This window comes from Crocodylus siamensis, chromosome 11 (genome assembly GCF_052110815.1).
Source record: "Crocodylus siamensis isolate JL-2025a chromosome 11, ASM5211081v1, whole genome shotgun sequence".
Classification (NCBI taxonomy): Eukaryota; Metazoa; Chordata; order Crocodylia; family Crocodylidae; genus Crocodylus; species Crocodylus siamensis.
Window position 1 is genome coordinate 22,881,462 of NC_143405.1, and position 22,063 is coordinate 22,903,524.

The 22,063-nt window shown below is 49.2% G+C and overlaps 1 protein-coding gene across 10 annotated transcripts in view; it reads right to left on the reverse strand.

The window, feature by feature from the left end:
- Positions 1-22,063, reverse strand: part of HEMK1 (HemK methyltransferase 1, mitochondrial release factors N(5)-glutamine) — a 156,480-nt gene that overhangs the window by 63,971 nt on the left and 70,446 nt on the right. For 4 of the 10 annotated variants that reach the window (XR_016438467.1, XR_016438468.1, XR_016438469.1 and 1 more), the window contains exons 13-14: positions 20,918-21,037; positions 17,403-17,568 (exon numbers count right to left, since the gene is read on the reverse strand). The exons of 2 other annotated variants lie outside the window; for them this stretch is intronic. Coding sequence is in view for 4 of the 8 variants with exons in the window: in XM_090021814.1 (XP_089877940.1) it covers positions 12,478-13,770 (1,293 nt within the window). In the remaining 4 variants the exon portion in view is untranslated. Of the gene's footprint in view, positions 1-10,589; positions 20,782-20,917; positions 21,038-22,063 lie in introns of those variants that run through there. 4 more of the 10 variants (XM_090021814.1, XM_090021811.1, XM_090021815.1 and 1 more) reach the window with 2 other exon arrangements.

Here is a 22,063-nt window from a genome sequence, read left to right on the forward strand (position 1 = left end):
GGGAATGACCTTGATAGGGGCAGCAACCCCTGTCCTGGTGTCCCAGAGTGCAAGCTTCTCCCCACCTGGGGGGGACCACACTGCAGGGCAGGGAAAGCTGCCACAGACTGTGCAGGGGGAGCAGTGATGCTAGGGGAGTTTGGGGGGCTATTGCTGTCTCTGAGCCTGTGCTGCCACTCACCCCACTCGTTCCACAGTAGCTCTGCCTCCTTGCACATGGCCCCCCTGCCAGGAAGAGGTTTATGCTCCCTGGACACCATGGTAGGCGCTGCTGCCCCCATCAAGGGCTCTGCCTCCTCGCTGCCTCAGCAGCAGGGCGAGGGCGCAAGCAGAGCCGAGCTGGCATGGCCCCTTAGGTGGGCGGGCAGGTAGGAGGGTTAGTCCCCTGTCCCTCTGGTGTCTGGCAAAGGGGACATGATGAGGTTTATCTTACCACTTACCCCATGCAGGCTGCCTGAGCAGTGGAGCTACCCCATGTCTCCCTGCCTGAGAGCGAGGGGATGGATCATGGTGGTGGCGCCCCCCCTGTTGCCTGGCCCACCAGGGAGGGGAGGTAGTTGGACAAAAGCCAGGTGGACACGGAGCCATGGGGAGGGGTGGAGTGGGGTAGACATGCCCATGCAACCACCCTTTCCCTGTGCCCAGGGTTATTGCATGCTGACAGCAGCCACCATGAAACCACTGCCCCCTGCCCTGCAATGGCACTGGCTCTGGGCCTCCACCGCCTGGGGGGGGGCCTGGAGCTGGGGACTGGAGCAGGGCCAGCCTCAGCTGCACTGCCAGCCTGGAGGGGACAGAGTCCCTTGCAACCCTGCCCTGCCCACCTTGGGCCATCCCTGGGAACAGCATGGCCCAGCCTGGCAGCTCCTTTGTAGGCGGTGCTGGGAAGCCAAGGTGGGACAAAGGTGGGAGCAAGGTGCGCAGGCTGGGAGCAGGCAGAGCCTGGCCCCAGCTGCACCTGCACTGTCCTGTACGTGAATCAGGGGCTGCGTGCCCCCCTTGGCTCCCCGGCACACACTTTGGGGAAGCTGCCAGGCTGTATGGGGATCTTCATAGGGACAACGCGGGGTAGGTGCGAGGGTGCCCGGGGCTCTGTCCCCTGCATCCTGGTGGTACAGCTGAGGCTGATACCTCTCCAGCCCCAAGCTCTGGGCCCTCCTGAGCAATGCAGGGCTGGGGCCAGTGTGGGGAAGCAGCCGGGGCTGGGGGGCGGCAGTTTTCCAGGGGCTGCCAGTTCCAGGCAATGACCCCAGGCAAGTGGTAGCCGCATAGGCACAGCAGGCCCAGCCCCGAGCCTGACTCTGCTCTGCTCCCTCCCAATCGCAGCCTGCTCCAAGCCCCACTCCCACCGGGGCAGTGCAGGGGCACATGCATTCACACTCAGTCCCCCCCAATTCTTTTTCTGCTTCCGCGTGTGTGTGCATGCGTCTGTTCATAGCAGGTGTGAAAGTGTGTTTGTGTCTGTGTCTGTGTGCAGAGTAGAGGGCATGTGCATGCGTGAATGTGTGCGCTTGTGCTTGTGTTCATGGTAGGGAGAGTGTATTTGTGTCTGTGTGTCCATGTGCAGAGTGAGTGAGTAGAGTGTGCACGTCTGCATGTGTGTGTGTGTATATGTATGTATGCATGCATGTATCTGTGTTCCTGGCAAGAAGAGTATGTTTCTGTGTGTCTATATGGAGAGAGTGAATGAGAGTAGTGTGCTCCCCTCTGTGTACACCTGTGTGTGAGTGTATGTTTGGCCATAGCAGGACAGGGGGGGCAGGGAGCAAGGAGAAGAGGGGGGCACGTGCCCCCCACCAGCCCTAGCAGGGTCCACCCAGCCTCCCTTGCCAGCACCAGGAGAAGGGTCCCTGCCTCTGCCCAGCAGTCCAGCTCCCAGGGGGTAAGGCAGCCTCCAATTTTGTGTTTACCCAGGGCCTCAGTACACATTAATCCACCTCTGGGCATGGGGCTGGTTGTAGAGTGGCAGGGCATGTGTGGGGGGTGCAGGGCACAGGACCAGATGTGGAGTGGGGGGGTAGCTTGTGTGTGGCCAGATGTGGAGCAGTGGCCACATGGGACAGTGGTTGGCAGCAGCGGCTGCCATGTACAAGCTTCTCCCACCACCCAGTTCCTGGGAGGCAGCGGTGGCATGAGGTGGTGGGCGGTGGTGCTCCTTCCCCACCTGCCCCTGCCCCCCATCATTCTTGACAGGCATTTGGCTAGTCCCCCCATAACAGCAGTAAGTTTAGTTTATAAAATTATGGCTACACTGTGCACAGGCAGCAGGGGCAACAGATCTATCTGTGCACAAAATTCAGTCTGAATGGCAAGGTATTACCAGATGCAAAAGATGGTTCAAATGGGAAGTTTTAGGCATGCCCAATCACAGTGACTGTTACCTGTGCATTGTGTAGTATCAGAACAAAATTCTACTAAAGGTTGTGTAGCTTCATTTTTATTATTACTATTTAAATGTGTCCCCCTCCTCCTCACCTCAATTATGTCACTAGTGTTGGACTTGGGGCAGAAGTATAGTTCACCTAGCGGATGGCTAAAGTGTAGCTTGTGATTGCTTCTGGGTTACCTGACTAAGTATGAGTCATTCTGTTATGCACTCTGGGTGCATAAATTCCCTCATGGCAGAAATAGGGTGATAACTCGGACTTGAATACGGGCATGAATATAGACTCCAATCTGATGGAAGTGGGTAGGATGGTGAGCACAAGAGGGCAAGGAAAGGAAGAGATGGATGGTGACTGGGTGAGGAGTAGAAAGTTGGAACTAATTAGGCTGAGCTGCATAGACAACACAGCAAAGAACTGAGTAGTGGAAATGATATACCAGAAATTAAATTGTGGTGTTTGTTGAATACCTCCCCCACAAACCAATTTTAATGGAAGCCAAACCTTTACTCCATGGTCATGGGCATTATGGGAAAGCTAAAAGACAGGAATTTCCTGATTTGTGGGATTTTATCAAGCAACGTTATGTCAGTGTCAGTTATTTCTCCAACTGATCTCTTCACCATGGCCAAGAACTTTTTTGGTCCAAAACCCTGAATCCAGAGCCTTCATGTTCCCCATACCACCACCTTCCCCTGGACATGTTGTTTTAAATATAACTTAAAGGCAGCAAGCAGCCTGCATCCCAGCACTCAGATGTTAAAAGGAAATCCCATGTAATTTAAACTGTTCCTGCTGCCAGCAAGAGGACCCATCCTAGTTACCAACACTCTGGGCTCCTATACACCTGCAGGGAGGCTGTTTCAACACACTGCAATTACAATGCATCAAAGCAGACTTGACTGCATCTGCTGAAGCCTGATAATTGCTGCACTCCAGGAGAGTCCAGCATCATGTGCATCATTGTCCCTGTGCTGAAACATGGTGGCAGGGGCACTTTAACTAAAGCTAGTTTGACAAGATTTTTTTAAAGCACCCCCGCCATTTTCAGTGTGGGGACGCTGATGCGTGACACTCCAGGCATTTCAAATTAGCGCGGCTCCCAGACCCATGTTAATTACACTCCCCCCCCACCTGAGCACATCTATAAACGCCCCGATTCCAATTAACAGTGCACTTCCACTGGAAGACAACTGCTACTAATGGAGCCCTCCACATACAAGAAGGTTTGGCCAAGGTTTGTCCCTACAAGCCCAAATCTGCTCCTAGCCATAGTGGCCAGCCACAGTTGGAATCACTAAAGAGTAAGATCATGTCATTTGATGCTGAGCCAAGCTATAGTGATTGGGTGTGGGGTATTTGGGAATTTTCTGCTGCTGCATTCCATCCCTTATAGGTATGATAAAGGGGGTATTTATAACCTGTTATGGCTGGCTCGTCTTTCAGGGTAGGCTCCAAGATCCAGCCCATAGGTCCTTTGAGTTCTCCAAGGGAGGAGAGAAAGGAGAGGCACAGAGCTCTTCATGCCTTCTTGATGATGACAGAACTCCTTTTGATCCCTAACCTTTTCTCTATAGCAGCAGAGATCCTGGCTCTGTGCAAGCAAACATGAAGCAGTACTCTCTCTCTTTGCATATAGTCCCAGCTGCTAGGGCTAATGAAGTGACTTCTGGGAACATGACTGATATTAGTATGTTATGACAAGAGGAAGAGTGGTTCACTTGAATCAAAGTTCAGGAAAGGAGAAGCCCAGATTTGAATGAACAATCTGTTGCTTCCCAGCATTCCTGCATCTAAGCTTCTCAAATTTTTGTTTTGAGCTGAAGTAGATGACTTCCTACAGTCCCTTCAAACTCTACTTTTCTATGATGTGATGATGCAGTGAAGAGGGGAATTCAATCTTTATTCTCAGTCTGGGATTCCCTTTGACTGTTTTACAAATAAATCTTCAGCTAATACTAGGAGAGGTCACTCTCGAGGTGAGTGAAATAGGGGAATTCAGGTTCCAAGGTAATTCAATCTTGTTCTTACTCAACCCTGGTTGTGCAAACAAACTCAAAGCTCATCCAGTTTATAACATTATCCTACACTGTGTGCTGTTTGGGTTCCACATCCTGCCCCCACACCTAATAAATGCTACCCATTGCCAAAGTGAAGCTGATGCAATAAAATCCTTAGCTAAACCCATGGGCTTAACAGGGTAAACAAACCCTTAGCGCAGTGGCCCCCAGCTCTGGCATTGGTCAATGGAAAGACTGAAGGCTTACTTCCAGAGAAAGCCTGACTACCTCATTCTCAGAGGGCAGGATGGCACTTGTGTGTGAAAATTCAGCTGTTGGTTTAAAAATCTCCAAATTCTTTTCAACACAACAATTCTGGCTGTCAAACTACTGTCCAACTTCCTCCTTCTTGGAGGTGACAACATGGATTGTTCCAGGAACGTGATTTTCCTTCAGCTTGGGGGTGTTGTTTGGCACCCTGTGTCAGATTTTACACCATTTCAAGTCACCATAACAGTGCTTGTGAACACGGTTGCTTAAAGACTTATGTAGCCATTTGCATTAACCTACTCTGCAGCAAGCATCTGGGTCCCCCTGGGGGCCACACAGGACAGGTTAACAAGTTTTGTAACAGATTTATGAACCTAATGTGGGAACAAAGTGTTAATCAGAGACCTGGCTTAGTTCCCCATGCTTGTTAGCAGGCTAAGGATAGTTCTGCAGTTAATGCACAGTCAACAGATAGGAGATGCACATTTTATTCCTGGCTCTGACCCAGGGCAAGTGATTTAACATACATGTTTTCCGAAGTGGACAATAATGTGGAGGACTGAACTTCTTGGATGCCTGACTTGAGAAGCATTACAGAGATAGGGTAGGGACAGACATTCAAAAAGCCTAAGCCTGAATTGATTCAATCTTTGCACGTTAGTCTAACTGGCTAGACTGAACCAGTTTGTAACCGTACAAATATCCCCTCTGGGCTGCGAAAATACCAGCACATACCTGTAGTGGCTCAGGCTAGAAGCCAGGGGCCACCAGAGCAGCCCTCCCTCCCTTCTACAGAGCCAAGCTGGGGGGGGGGGGCTGTGGCCAGGACTTGGCAAGATGCTCTGATTAAGGAGGGCTCCCCCCCCCACCATTGCTCCTGACCATTGAGGAAGCCAGCTGGGAGTTACACAGCATTTACTTACATAGCACATACATAACAGCATTTATCAGCCCATCAAAAAAGCAAAAGCCTGTCTCATTAGTTCAAGCTCTTCTTTAAAACTATTTTACAAGGAAGGAACAGAGGAATATTAGCAGCTGCTAGGGCTGTGAGAAGCTTCTGGTCCCTGATTTGATTTGGCAGAGATCTGGCCCAATTTGGTGGTCAAATCCCTGAATCAGAGGACCCTTCAATCTCTCCGAATCAAATTGGAACCCTCCGAATCAATTCTGAAAGATTCAGAGATTTGGACATAGACACAGCTTTAAATGTTTTTTCTAAATATCTCTAGGTAGCAGGGACTCATGAATGCTGAGATGCTGGGGTGCATGGAGTGTCCCACAGGAGTGCTCAGCACCATGCTCAGCAGCAGCCCTGGAAGTGGACCAGAAGCACTTCCGGTCCACTTCCGGGTCTGCTGGGAAGCACGCAGGGGGGGCCCTCTGCGCCCCCCTGGCTCAGTGACTGGTACCTTCTGGGTCTGGGATGGGCACACAGGGTCCCCCTGTGGCCGATTGCCAAGCTGGGGAGGCATGGGGGGGCAGCGCCCCACACTCCTGTGGGATTCTGCATGAGCCCCAGTATCACAGTGATCATGAGCCATGCCTGCTACCTCAAGGTATGTAGAAAAAACTTTTAAAGCTGCGTCTATGTCCGAATCACTGATTCTCCGAATCAGCATTGAATCTTCAAATTCAGATTTGGCCAAACTGAATCAGGGACAGTGATCTGAATCAATTAATTGAATCACTGTCTCTGATTCAGGCTGAATCCAAATCCAAACTGAATAGGGCCCGCTTCGCACACCCCTACCAGCTTCCTGTAAATTAGCTCCAAAAAGCCCTAAGCCGACACTGTCATGTCTTCCTTTTGTCCTGTCTTCCATAGCACAGACTGTAGGCAACATGTGGTATGCTAGCTAATGCTGAGAGGTGTCTGTGTAAGGCAGAGGAGACAGGGGAATCCCTGCTTGAGCAGAGAGCAACTGGGGGGAGCAGGGGGAAGCCAGGCATACACCCTGTACAAGCAGTCTCTGCCAAAGCTCCAGCTAGGGTGCAGAGGGGCAAGGCCAGCCCTGCTGGGCTGGAGCAGAGATCAGAGCCCTGCCCAGTGTTGCAAAGCATCTGGGATACTGTGGGACTCTGGTTTAACTTAAACCAAGAAGGGGTCTGGGACAATACATAAACTGGTTTGACTCAAATCTGTTAAGTCTGTTACTACATTCAACCAGGTTTTATCTCAAACCAGTTTCAGCCATTTTCAGACTGGCTTATGTGCACTGAACATCTGTTCTGTTACAAGTTTAAACTAGTTTCTGATCACTTAAACCGGTTTATGTGTAATGTCTGTCCCTAGCCATAGTGATCACCTGCAGCCCCCACTAATGGCAAGTTGTGGCTGTGGACACTCAGGAGCTATGATCAGCCTGTGCAGTAAGCTTTAATACCCTGCAGAAATACAAGCTACTAAACTGCAGGGGCCTTAGGCAGAAATAAGGGAATTACTAAGGATGCACTGAGATTTTTTGCACTTATACTGATGGCCAATTTTTGACGAGCCATATCGGCCGATACGGATCTGATTGTCGATATGCAGCCCAGCAGCTTGGAGACCAGCGTTGGGCTGGTAAGTCTGTTGTGGCAGAAGGGGTGGAGGGAGGGAAAGGGCTTGAAAGGGGTGCAGATTGAGGCTCCTGTGGTGAGAGAGGGAGTGGGGCTGGGGCTGAGCCAGGGGCAGGCACTGCCCATCTGGAGTGGGGCATGGGACAGAGCCACAAGTGACCCAAAGAGGGGGCACAGGAAGGGGTAGTTCCCACTGCATGGGGGGGCGTGTGCCCCTGGATCTATAGGTGGGGTGAGGGCAGGCTGCTGCTGTGGGCTGTGGCCAGGGCTGTGCTGAGCTCTTCCCAGCAGGGCGTGGGGCGGGGCTGGGCTGAACTTGGGGCAGGCAGCAGCAGCACTGGGAGGGGGACTACAGGTGGGCTGCAGATACCCCCAAATTTCCCATAGCCCCCCATAACCCCCTCTCCCAGCACTACTACTGCCTGCCCCAGGTCCCCCACCCTGGAAGAGCTTGGCGCAGCCCCAGCCCCAGCCTGCCTTTGCCCTGCACACAGATCAGGGGGGCACACCCCCCCACGTCCTCCTGGGGTGCATGCAGCAGCAGTAGCCACCCCACCTCCCCCTGGAGGAGCTGCTTACAACTGTCCCACACCCCACCCTTGCTGGGCAGCACCTGCTCCAGCCCCAGCCCTTGATCCATTCCCTCCCTCGCTGCAGGTGCCTCGATATGCCCCCCCCCACACCCCTTCTCCTCTCCCACAACAGACTTACCAGCCAGACCTGGGTACTCTCCAAACTTCCGGGCTGCACTCCTGGCTGCCTGTGTGCTGTACTGCAGCTGCATGCATGCACTGGGCAGTTATCGGCCACATCAGCCAAAAAAAGCCAATTGCCAATACTGTTGATTTTCCTTATATCGGCACCAGTCCAATATGGGACCAATGTATTGGTGCACCTCTAGCAATTACATTTTCCTAAAGATCACCTTAAGTTTTCTCCTCAAAATATCCCCACAGAGCAGGTACTGCACCTCTGAAATCAAAGGGAGTTTTGCTCATTACTTCAGTGGGTGCAGATTTAGGAATGTAGAGCCCCAAACAGATCCTAAACTTTTGAGGTTCCTTTGAAGCATTTTCTTTTCTACTTTTAAAGCTTTATAAGGAATTAATGAGGATGATGCCAGAGCAGTCTGAGTCAAGCTAAAAATAGTCACTTATACACTGGAAGGATACAGAACGTCATGTGCATAAACAGAAGATAACAGTTATTAACTCAAAAGACCAGGAGATCATAACCTCTACTGACTTTGAACCTGATTATCTACTGCTCTGTGCCTTGGGCAGTTAATTTTTCATACCCATACAAAATATTACCATTTTGATTGGTGTAAACAGCTGTATAAGGTGAAGCTCAGAACTGTTTTATTCCTCTCCACCAGTTCAGGAAGAGAAGTAAGGACCTGTCTACACACTAAAGACCTGCACTTAAATCAGCGTGAACTTACTACTAGTTTAGTAGTGTCTTACATCAATTTAGCTTATGCAAATGGAAAAAAAGGATGAGAGAGAGAAGAATAGCAGAGGAAAACAGAAGGAAAGAAAAGATCAGTTGTGTGCTTTAGTTGCTTTCAGTTACATGCTACGTGGACCATGATATGAGAGTTTGTAGAACCTCTCAGGAGAAAGAGAGATTTTCTATAGGTTATGAGTATCTTGAAGCATCCTTTTCTCTAAGAAGTGTTGAGGACTTGCTCTGTTCTTACTTACTTAAGATGAAAGCTTAGTCTTTTCAACCAACCAAGACAGCTCTTTGAAAAAGGGCTCATTGCTGCTCAAGTTCTCTAATCTAGACTGGAACTGAGATATTTCCATCCAGGCATAACAGATTCTATTTGGCCAGGCAGGTGAGGAAATATTTTAAATATAAATAAAAAGTATTAAGTCTTCTCAGAGAGGACAAGTCACAGATATCCTCCAGTCTAAAGCCACTGTGTGAGGAAAACTCCCAAATCAAATCTCTGCTGTCTAATAATTACAGGTACAGTGACACCTAAACAAAAAAACTCCTCAACTTCTGGAACCCAGACAGAACACACATAGGATCTGTAACATGGAACAAAAAGATATCCATTTTAACCAGCAAGTCAGGCAAAATGCACTGGGCCAGGGCTCTCTCTTTTCCATGGCAGTGCTTACTGCACTGGACCACAAAATCAGGTTCTCTCTTGACTGCTCTCCTTCTGCTTTCGTGATACTTTCATTGCTCACTGCACAGAAGGCAACATTCAATAGGAGGAATGGGAGGCTCTTCTCCATCCTGCCCAGCCCAAAACGTTGAAGTTAGAGCACTCTCCTGAGAAATGCAAAATGGGAGTTCAAACTCCTTGAGGCTGACCAGGGCCAGGTTTTCCACCTCTTAGGCAAGGGTGTAAGCTATTAGGCTATTGGGCAAAAGGCAGGAACACTGAAGTCAACACTGCTGCCTGTCAGTTCAACACTCTTCAAGCAAACAGATGTATCCCCTCTAACAAAGTCATAGCTGGCTGGATCCTGACCTGAAGAAGGTACCCACAGCAGCCCACTGTGAGACAAGAGTTATGCACCTTCCCGGGTGGAACAGGATCCGCCTCTGGAGAGGCATTTAATTGCCTCTTGAGAAAATCATATGCTTCCCTAGGTGGAAAAATAGGACTCTGAGCAAGATGCATTATTTTGGGATAAGTGGAACTATCTCTGGGTGTCTAAGCTGCAGAAAAGGATCTGGGCCAACATGACTCAATTCACTGCAGAGAAACAAGGCTGCTAGCTCACTTTCCCACTGTGTCTTGAAACCCACCCAAGGTTGCTTGGGTTGGGAGGGAGGTAAGTGCATGTTGGTAGCCACTTTCTCTGATAGCTTTTCTCCCTCTAGCACATATCAGCTATTAATGGACATGTTGGCTGCTTTGCATATAACGTTTGCCTTGGTACCAAGACAAGAATCAGGGTGGACCACAATAAGTTGAGTCTACTCAGAAGTCAAACAGAAAGCACTTCAAAGAAATAAATACTAAGCAGAAGTGCAACATGGGCATTAAAGCAGAAACAAACAGATTTCCCTAGGTAATGTTCTCCCGTGCTCCCACACATGCCCTGGACACAACCTGAATCTGTTTTCCTTGTTCTCCTTGTGTCCTGTGAAGTGCTAAGTATTCTTAACTCCAAATGGCTTCAGCTTGCAAGAGACCTGTCCTTGTCCTGTTCACCAACTGTGTTACTTGGAACAGGGATCATTATCTGCTGCTTAGGATGTACTGTCCCCAGGGCTGTCCCTGGGGTGTGTGGCAAGTCAGGGTGACCACCCCAGGCCCCACACTTTGGGGGGCCCTGTGGAGCCAGGCAACTCCGCACTGCCTTCACATCTGGCCGCTCAGCACTCCCCCTCCACCACTGAATGTACCAGCTTCCTTGCGTCAGTGTGGTGGTCTGCTTTGAACTGTCAAAGCATGTCCTCCTGGCCTCAAATGGCCAGGAGGTCAGCCACCCCATTTGCCCACCAGGTGGGTCCTGGGTGCCAGCCCTGAATAGGCACTTCTGCCTGGGTCCTGCCACTTGCCTCACTAGCAGGAATCCTGATGTTCCCTATTTAAAAACTGCAAATTCTCTGATAAAAAATCCCAAATTCACTCTTTAAATTACCCCAACATCCATGTTCTTTGACAATTATAACAAAAACCACTAGATCAGTTGAGCAATGTTTTATTGATATATTTACCATTTTAAAGCAATTTGGAAGCCTACCAGTGCACCTATCATCATAAAAAAATAAAGTCCAAAGATCCATATGGTTTGAAGTTTGCTTTCGCTTTCTTATCATAGAAAAATTAGAGCTCCCTCTAACCCCTTCACTAACTAGGATGTGGGGACAGCTGCCTTTGCAGCCACAGCTCCTGCCCTGTCTGGCAGCTGGGCACATTGGGTGTGTGATGAGAGGATGTGGGGTTTGCAGGAGGGGGTGGGAAGGTGTTGTGGGGGGATGTTCAGTGTGTAGGTGGATGTGAGGGTAGATGTGGGTGGGTGTGAGGTTTGCAGGATGGGGGTGGAGGGGTGTGTGGGTCAGGATGCGGGGTTTGAGGGGGGAGGCCGCCACACACCTGTCCCCCCACCCCCTGCTGCAGTGCACAGCCTTTGGCACTGGCAGCAGCAGCCTGCCAGGCCATCAGGACTATGACTGGATATCAGCACAGCCCTGCAGCTGCGCGTCACCTCCTGACCCTCATGGAGAATGGGTCTGGCTTGACCCACCTCACTACTGCACACCTTTGGACAGGATCCATGGGTGGTGGCAGGAGCCATCCCACTCCTGTCCAAAGGCATGCTAGAGGGGTGGGCCAGACTGGGCTGGGCCCATTCTCCAAGCACAGACTGCGGGTGAAGCAGCGCTGCATTGGGCATGGCCTGGCTGGCTGCTACCACCGGGTGTGTGAGGTGTAAGAGGATGTGGGGTTTGTGGGTGGGTTTGTGTGAGGGGCTTGAGTGGGGGCTGCCACACACTTGCCCTTCCCACCTGCCTCCTGTGGCACTGGGGGCAGCAGCCAGCTGGGCACAGCCTGTGGCAGTGCAGTGCAGCATGTATCGAGGCCACATCAGGCAAAATGGACCCGGCCCAGCCTTCCCAGCTACCGCATAGTTTTCCCGGTTCTGTCCAAAGCCGTTCACTAGTGGGACAGGCTGGGGCAGGTCTGTTCAGCATGTACAGAACCTGCATCAGGCAGCGCTGTGCTACTGCAGGCTATGCATGCAGCCGTGTCATGGCCCAGCTGGCTGCTGCTACCAATGCCACAGGGGGTAGGGCAGACATGTGGCAGCCCCCACTCAAGCCCCCCTCCTAACCCTCCCACAAAACCCCACATCCCTCCACACACCCCACCCCCACTCCTCCCCACACCCATAATCCTCCCACCCCCACATTCTTGCTAACTTACCTGGGACAGGGCCCAGGTCCCAGTCATGCCACAGCTTTGCTCCACTTCTGTTTACCCCAGCATGCTAAGGGAGTGTGCCCCACATGGTGGGGCAGCAGAAGCATCATAGCAACACTCTGGCTTTCTGTAGGGTTTTGGGGTTTTTTTTGATACCTGGATTTCCAGGTATCACATTTAGAGCCTGCACTGCAAATATGCAGTGTGGGGAACATTACTTTGTTCCCAGTGTGCCTCTTGCAGCATCTCAAACTGCTTTGAGATGCTGCAAGAGGCATAGTTTCATAGTTTCTAGGGTCGGAAGGAACCTGAGTAGATCATCTAGTCTGACCCCCTGCCATGGCAGGAAAGAGTACTGGGGTCAAACGACCCCAGCAAGGTGTTCATCTAACCTCCTCTTAAAAACCCCCAGGGTAGGAGCCTGCACCACTTCTCTTGGAAGTTGGTTCCAGATCCTAGCCGCCCTGACCATGAAGTAGCACCTCCTGATATCCAGCCTAAATCTACCTTCTGCCATCTTGTGACTGTTATTCCTGGTCACTCCTGGCAGTGCTTGGGGGAACAGGGACTCCCCCAGTGCCTGCTGATCCCCCCTGACTAGTTTATAACAGGCCACTAGATCCCCCCTCAGCCTTCTCTTTTGGAGGCTGAACAGGTTCAGGTCCCGTAGCCTCTCCTTATAGGGCCTGCCCTGCTGTCCCCTGATCATGCGAGTGGCCCTCCTCTGGACCCTGTCCATGCTGTCAACATCCCTCTTGAAGTGCGGCACCCAGAACTGGACGCAGTACTCCAAATGCGGCCTGACCAATGCCGCATAGAGGGGGAGGATCACCTCTTTTGACCTGCTTGAAATGCATTTGTGGATGCATGACAAGGTACGGTTGGCCTTCCTAACTGCCTCCCCATGCTGCTGACCCATGTTCATCCTGGAGTCAATGACGACTCCAAGATCCTTTTCCACCTCCGTGCTGACAAGAGGGGAGCTCCCTAACCTGTAGGTATGGCGCCGGTTGTTCCTCCTGAGGTGCATCACCTTGCACTTGTCTGTGTTGAAACCCATCCTATTCTTGTCCACCCACCCTTGTAACCTGTCTAGGTCTGATTGTATCCTGTTGCTTCCTTCTAGTGTGCCCACATCCCCCCACATCTTAGTGTCATCAGCAAATTTGAACAGAATGCTTTTTACCCCCTCGTCCAAATCACTGATGAAGATGTTGAACAGTGCAGGCCTGAGGACCGAGCCCTGCAGAACCCCACTGCCCACGTCCGTCCAGGTTGAGAAGGACCCATCCACTACCATCCTCTGGGTGCAGCCCTCCAGCCAGTTGGTGACCCATTTGACTGTGTGGGTGTCTATGCCACAGCCCTCCAGTTTCTTAATGAGAACGGGGTGAGAGACAGTGTCGAAAGCCTTCCAGAAGTCCAGGAAGACTATGTCCACTGCTACCCCTGCATCTAATGATCTGGTGATCTGATCGTAAAGGCCACCAGGGTTGGTCTGACAGGACCTGCCACTGATGAACCCATGCTGGTTGCCCCTAAGCATGCAGTCCCTTGCTGGCCCCTCCTGGATGTGTGCCAGAATAATTTTCTCGAACAGCTTGCCTAGGATCGAGGTAAGACTAACATCCCCGAGCGACTGCAGTATAGTCATCCCTGGTGATGTCCCCTTCTTTCCATTGGGTGTATGCCTCCCTTTTAGCTAGGAGACATTCCTGGATGCTTTTGGTGAGCCATGGAGGCTTGCATGCCCTCCTGCTCCCTTTGATCCTCGTTGGGATTACCTTCCTTTGGGCTTGGAGGATCGTCTCCTTAAGGAGCAACCACTCTCCCTGGACACCTGGCTCCCCTCCCCTCTGGGACCTCAGCGCTTCCCCAACTATCCTCCTTAGCTCATTGAAGTTTGCCCTCCTGAAATCTAGGGCTGCTGCCTTACTGCAGGCCTTTGCCACCTTGCGCTGGATAGTGAATTCCAGCAGGTGATGATCACTGTCACCCAGGTGGTCGAGCACCCGCAGCCCCCTCACCAGGTCATCTCCCCCCCACCAGGTCATGCATGTGCGCACTCGTCTGGATGCACCCCTGAAGTGCAGATGCCTCGCTCAGCCTAGCTTCCCAAGTCTTCATCTTATTCCACAGACTCTCTCATGGAATTTGCAGTAGCTCTACTTCTGCTTCTACTATTGCTCGACACCTACAGCATTTTCCATCTGCAGATCACAAAATGCTTCTCTAGCAAGTCCAAGCTCCAGGGGAAGCTGTAACACCCCCTGGTAGCTGTGCAGCTGCTGCCTAGCTACAAGTCTAATGTTGCCTTCCCTTGAGTGCTTACTTGCCATGCCTTGTTCTTATTAAAGGTTGAATAGGGGAGGCTTCCCACAAGCCTTACTGAGCCTCAGTCCTGGCAAATCTCCACCAGGTTTCTCCTGAACCTCAGTAGTTTCAACTCAGCCCTCACGCTCAATAGGCCCTTTAGGCCTGCCCATGCCTCTTCAGGGCAAATCTAGTCTTAAGGGCTAATTGCATGCCTCTATTAAGCCACTACACTATGCCCCAAGCCTTGCAGATGTTATCGTTGAATGATGTCACCTGATGTTTTTTTCTACTTAGCCCCTCTCCAAGCTTCTTAATACTCTTAGACCCCCTGGCCACCTGTACAGCTAGCCTCTGGGACCCTCAGGTCTGACACGCAACTGCTACCTGGGCTCTTGGACTTTCTGGTCTCATGCTCAGTCGTCTTTGGGCCTTGGAAACTCTGGTCCCACACACAGCCAGCCCCTCCATGTTCTCAGACCATGGTCCCACCCTCTGGCCACCTGCACAGCCTCTCTGGGTTCATGAACCTTCTGGTCCAGCTGTTGTGCCTGTGGACCCTCTGGTCCAACTTTCAGCCAAGTCTCTGGCTCCTGGACCATGCTCAAGCACTCTCCTTGTCTTTAGATCTTCTTTGGTCTTGCTCTTGCTCGGCTCTCCTTAGTGCTTCGGGATCCTCCGATTACATTCCCCACCCCTCTCTTGGCCTTGGGTTCATGGCTCTCCTGATCCTATTTCCAGCCCTTCCCTGGATCCTGGGCTCAGGATCTTTGGATCCCCACCCCCTGGGCTCATGAACTCCCTGCTGGGCCTCACTTATGGGCTACCAGCACTTTAAGCAGGCCTTGAGCTTGCCATTGCAGGACTCAGCTAAACCACCAGTGCAACTTAATAATAATCTTCTGCACTCTCTGGCAGACACTAAAACATTCTCGGTTATAACATAAAACAAAAGCCACCTGCCAGGGTACCTTCCCTTGTTCCCAGGCCTGCAGAGGTGCTTGCTCAGTTCCACAGTCACTTCAAGGACCTGCTGCTCTGCTGCCAGGAGCTCCTTACTTCATGACTCTCAGGCCCAGGGCTTATATGGCTCAAGCCACGCTGCTGGTTCCATGAGTCCCTAATTAACCCCCTTCCACACTTGAAAGCTGCCTCTCCTGCTGCTTGCTCCCTTAAAGAAGAAACAGGCTACAGCTTCATATAAGTGGGGACTGGATTCCAAAACTTTTACAGATGTGGAAGCATGGACACTGAAAGGTAACCACACCTGCCTATTAGGGCTGTGCAAAATTTTGATGGGCATTTCATTTTGAAATTGTTTCAACTTGTTTCAAGCTCAAAACAGTGAAATCAAAATGAAACAAAAGGCTTTGAAGCAGCTTTGAAATGAAACAAGGGCACTCAAAACATTTCAAAAGTTTTGAAATGTTTCAAGTTTTGAAGTCAGCTTGTTTGCAGCTAAACAGAAACTAAGGAGAAGGAAGGGAAAAGCTGGGGGGGAAGGACTGTTCCGATATTAACATCTAGCTCTTGGTTCAATACCCCAGCTCTTTGATCATTTCCCCAGCTCTTCCTGGGGAGCGTGCAGGGTTTCAGCAGGCTGCTTCTTTTGGAAGGAGGTTACAAAACATGATTGCTCTGATTATTAGGAACTTTCTTCTAATTTCCAGTTTAACCTTTGCTTATGAACAGTTTATAAACATTTTTTGTTGTACCAACACTGATTTTACATAGTTCTTCTCCCTCCCTAGTGTTTATCCCTGAAGTATCTTAAAAACAGCAATCTTATCCCTTCCAGCTTTTACTTGCTGGGCTACATAAACCAAGTTTTTCTTTTTTTCTCTCCTTTTCTATTGTAATCCTATTAATCCTGCTCTATATCTGTTCCAGTTTTAGTTCATTTTTCTGAAATACAGCCAGCTAGAATGGTATAAAGTCTTCCAGATGAAGTTTCACCTGAGCTGTCTACAATCATTAATATTTCTTTATCTCTACTATTTCAACTAATACATTCTAAGACCTCATTTGCTTTTTTAAAGGCTACACTACATTGGTGTCTGATAGCCATTTCTGTGAATAACTAGTATGCCCATATTCATAGTATGCCCATATTCACCTCCTCTTCATCATTTCCACTTGTTGAACCCTGGTGCTGTTCCATTTATAAGAAATTTTTGTTATGAGTTCTTAAGTGCATGACCTTGCACTTTGTACCATTGAATTTCATCCCATTTAATTACTTCAGTCCTCAAGGTCATCCAGTTCTTCCTGTGTGATATCCCAATCCTCCTCTGTGCCGAATAACACTTTTTAAATTTGTGTCATCAGCAAATTTTATCAGCGCAGCCTTACTATATGTGCTAAGGTCACTAACAAAAATATTAACACAAGATCAATCCCAACACAGTTCTCCACTAATTGCTTCCTTCCAATACATTATATTACTTACTGGAATATCTCCTTTAGTTAGTTCCTTACCTATCTTACAATTTTTATCCTAATGCCGAAATAATTTCTTATGTCATTGGCGATCCCTCACGGTCAAGAATGATCACCCCCACAGGTCAAGTAAAGGGCTGTAAACGAGTCCACTGATAGCTAAGAATCCTAGAGTCACAGACTGTCTGGTAAATGCCATAGGTGGTGGTAAAAGGGAGGGTTGGACCATGGCAACACTGGTAGGTGTTGTAGGGCTTTGGCTTCTTCTTGAGTGGTGCCTTGCCCCCCACCCCCCGTGACATCAGGGTGGGATCCCAATTTGGCACCACCTACATGATCTGATTGCTGGTCCTGTTTCCTGCCACGCCTTTGATGTTACTCTTGAGAGACAGGCCTTGTAGATGGTATATGAGATCTCACATGTGGGCTTCTTTGTGGGGCTCCAAACCTGCCTTTTACCCCACCCTTATCACCTCCACGGCCAAAATGACCCTTGATCTCTAGAAGTCCTGCTTGTACGTGATGTCTTCTCACCTATGGCGTCCTGCTTCTTGAGGGTGCTGACCTCCTGGCGATCTTTTCTCCACAAGCCATTGTTTGAGTTGGACTCAGGCCTTTGCAACCAAACTCGCCTCACTCTTGAGGTAACAGGAACTTAGGGATAATGCCACTGGCGACTGAAAAAGTAACTTAGGGATACCTGCAATGGAACAGAAAATAAACAGCATCTGCTGATGGCACCCTGGGTCTCACCTCCCAGGCGACAGATCCCAAGTGGGACTTTCTCTCCCCATTTAAGAGTTGTCTGCTAGGCTCAGTGGCTCCCTGCTGTGCCTTTTTTGGTTGTCTTGTGGGGTCCTCCTATGGGCCCCTGCTCCTTCCCATCATGGCCCTGGCTGACCTGAGGCTGGGTTGTCACATCCTCTCCAGGCATTGCCCTCATTGCTGGCCTTGGCCACTCTGCCCGGCTTTCCTTTGTGGGTCAGCTTCAGGCTACCATAGGCCTGAAGCCCAGTGCCACTGCCTGCCCCACCATCTACCATGACCCCCGCATCGGCCCCTCTTCATGGGACCCCAGTGGGCTCCATGCTGCTGCAATCCTGGGCCCACACCACACTCCTTGCTCTTACCATGCCCCACTGTGGGGCTTCTACCTTCTCCTAAGGGTCTAAGAAGCATTGCTAGAGCTTCCTCATCATGTCCAGCAGCCTGGCCTGACTCTCCTTCTGGGGTGTCTCCTGGGCGCGCTGCAGCTTCCCTGGTGCCCTGCTCCCCAGCACTCTCCGGGCAGTGTCCCTCCATTGGTGTGCTCTTCTCTCCCTCGGTGTCCTCCAGCTGTGCTCCCAGCTGCCTTTTGAAGAGCCCATGCCTCCATCCGGCCATACCCTCTTTCGCCACTGATTTGCAAGCTCAGGCAGCTTGGAAACTGCTGTGCCCAAACCTGCTGTCCCAGTGTCTCCCTGCAGCTGTTGCTCACTGCTGCCCCCGGTGGTGAGTACTGGGTTGAATCAGGAGAGAGTACCAAGGGGTGAGTTGGAGGTGGGGGTGGGGAGCTCTCACACATGGATTTATCAGTATTGTTTCCTTTTCATTTCTGTCATTTTTCTGCCTTCAGGGCAAGATGGTTTTCCTCAAAGTAAGATGTACCTTCTCTTACAAGGTGTCAACATGTAGCTCTATCCTGGGATAGTTTTTCCCAATTTGTGGTGTCAATGCTGCACTCCTTAATGTTCACCTTGAGGGTGTCCTTGAAGTGTTTCCTTTGGCCCCCATATGTCCTTTGTCCTTGCTTTCATTGGAAGTATAGCAGTTGTTTTAGTAAATGTACATTAGGCATGTGCACATAGTGCCCTTTGCACCACAGCTGATGTTCAATAGTGAATGTTTCTATGTTGGTAGTATTAGTGTCAGTGAAGACACTGGGACTTGTGCAATGAGCCTCCCACTTTATGCCAAGGATCTTTTGGAGGTAGAGCTGGTGATGGTGTTCCAGGATTTTCAAGTGGTCCCTGTAGGTCCCCCAAGCTTCACAGCTGTAGGGAAGAATTGGGATTATCGCAGCCTTATATCATAGGAACTTTGCTTAAGTCCTGATGCCATGATCATTGAATGCATGATGATTCAGTCTTCCAAAGGCAGATATGACACATTTGCTCCTACACTGGGTCTCCTTGATATTGGCCTTCTTTGAGAGATGGCTGCTGAGGTATGCAGAGTGTTCAACATTCTCCAGCTCCTATGCAGCAGTGAGGATCTTTCCCAGGGGGTTGATTGGCCTGGAGCTGGCTGATAAAGCACCACCTTTGTTTTTCCGATGTTAAGGGTAGGTCCCAGGCACTGGTATGCTAGAGAGAAGCAGTTAAGGGCCATTTGTAGATCCTCCTCTGTAGATGCAATAACAGCACAATTATCAGCATACTGAAGTTCCACAACTGAGGCTTAAGTAACTTTGGTTTTGGTACAGAGGTGGGAGAGATTAGAAAGATTCCCATCCATCCAATGTCATGTGGCAGATGGTCAGGGATGAGCATCATGATGACAGCAAGAAGGATGGAAAATAAAATTGGTGTGATCCTGCAGCCCTGCTTGACTGGCAAAGGGCTCCATAGCAGAGCTACTATATAGGATGGGGGCAATCATCTATGTGGTCATGAAGGAGTCTTAGGATGGTGATAAATTTTCCTGGGCAGCCAAACTTCAATAAAATCTTCCATAGAGCCTCATAGTTAACACAGTCAAAAGCTTTCGTCAAATCAATACAGGACATATATGGTTCCTGGTGTTGTTCTTGGCATTTTTTCTGGATCAGCTGGGCTGCAAAAATCATGTCTATGGTGCCTCTCGATGGTTTGAAGTTGGACTGAGACTCAGGAAGGATTTCCTTGGCAAAAGGGAGCAGCTGGTTCAGCAGAATTCAGGCAAGGATCTTCCAAGTGATGGAGAGGTGGGTGATAGGTACCACAGTCAGACTTATCTGCCTTTTTAAAAATGGTGACAATATTGGCATTCTTTAGGTTAGTAGGAACTTCCCGAGTGTTCCAGATTTTGAGAAACAGTGTGTGGGGCTTGCTGGTCATAGTTTTCCCACCAACTTTGAAGGCCTCAGCTGGTAGGCCATCAGAGCCAGGTGCTTTGTTTTTTTTCATCTGCCTTATATTGCCTGGTGAACTTCTTCAGAGATTGATGGACTGGCAAGTGCTTCCCTTACTGGATGCTGTAGGATGGATTCATCCATCATCTTTTATTCTCAGTTCAGGAGCTTTTGACAGTCCTCCTTCCAGTGGTTTTTGATGGACTTGTTCTCTTTGAGGAGTGTACTGCCATCTTCAGAGCTAAGTGGGATGAGTCCAGACGAGCTTGGCTTATACAAAGCCTTGATTGCACTGCATGTCATGATTGTCAACAAATTGTTGAATTTCTTTCTCCTTCTCTTCCCACCATTTGTTTTTGATTTCTTGAATCTCTCTCTGAGCCTCACCTTTAAGCAACTGAAAAGTTTCCTGTTTGTCACTAGATGTAGAATAGTTTTTGCCAGTGACATGAAATTTTCCCTTCTGATCAAGAAGGGCTTTGAGCTCAGCATTTTTTCATCAAATCAGTCCTGATGGCATCAGGTGATAAAGCCTCATGGATTTCTCTCTCTCATGTGTTTGGAAGGCTTCACGGTGTCTAGGGGTTTGAAGGCATTTGATGTTGTACTGTCTATGGACTGATTTGGGTTGATTTTGATGTTTCAACATAATTCTAATGGACATGATGGATCTCACTAAGCAATGATCAGTCCAGCAGTCATCAGCTCCTCTTATAATATGTGTTTGTCTTTTACACCACATACTCTTATGATGATGAAGTCAAGGAGGTGCCTTGTTTCGAGCAGGGGTGTTGCCATGTTGTTTTGTACCTGTCGAGTTCTCTAAAGATAGTGTTAATATGATAAAGTAATTATCTGCACATTTACTGAGTAAGAGGATGCCATTGGAATTGACCTTGCCCACCTCTTCCTTCCCAATGGTGTCCCTCCATATGTTTAAGTCCCAGTCAACTCTCACCTTGAAATCTCCAAGAAAGATGATCTTATCCTCTTTTGCATGTTGGTCAGGATTCCATCAATGTCAGCATAAAATTGTTCATTCTATTCTTCCTTGGCATTGATTGTTAGGGCGTATGCGCTGATGACAGTAGCAAATAAAGTGTTGGTCAGCTGGAGCGCTCATTAATGCCAGCAAAGAATTCTTACGAAGCTCCATATCAAATGCTTTTTGCTAAAGCTCAATAGATAAGGTCTACTGCATTTCCCTTTTTTTAGAAAAGTGGACAATGTATTAACCCATATTACAATTCATCTCATTTCCCAGTTACCTCCAGATCTTTCATCATTTTCCTTCAAAGTTTCTCTGAAGGCCTTCTATATTATTGAGGCCAAACTAATAGGCCTCTTAAGTCCAGGCACTAAAACTGCTATCGTTTCACCACCTCAGGCTTGATGAATTTATTAAAAACTTTGCTACCAGGTGTATGATTGCATGAGGCAGTTCTTTCAGAAATCCAGGAGATGATCTAGTATCCTCTCCTTAATTTAAGACCATTAAATTCTTTGAAGTTTGTTTCTACCCCATTTGTTTTCCATACCCTCATTCTCATTGTTCATTTTGCTTTTGCTCCCCAAACTCAACATCATTCTTTCTGGAAGCAACGAATGTATTAATTTTTCATTTAGTATGAATTTAGTTTTCAGCACAAACATAAATTATGTTTACCCTCTGCCACAGTCTCAATGTATGGCAGCCCCTTTTCTTTCTTTGTTCTCTTCATTTACACAGATGAAGAACTTTTTGCTGTACAGTTTATTGTTCTTGATAAGATCCAACTCAGCTTGACTTTTGGCAATTCTCACTTCTTGACCTGTACAATGCAGCTCTGCTGATCAATGCTTTCCCCACACTTTCCTTCTAGGCTTTTTCCTTATTCCTAATCTATTTTTCTGAGGCAGTGGGTGCATCTACATGTGCATTAATGTACTTTTTCTAATGTGCATTAAATAAAGCACCTATGGGCACCTATACACAAGCACAGAGACTCCTCCAACATGCTGGAATTCCAGTGTGTTGCAGCAGACTCAATTAAATCAAGTCTGCTGGAGCGTGGCAATTACTGTACTCCAGCAGCCTCCTGCATCCAGTGGATTAGCATCCCCG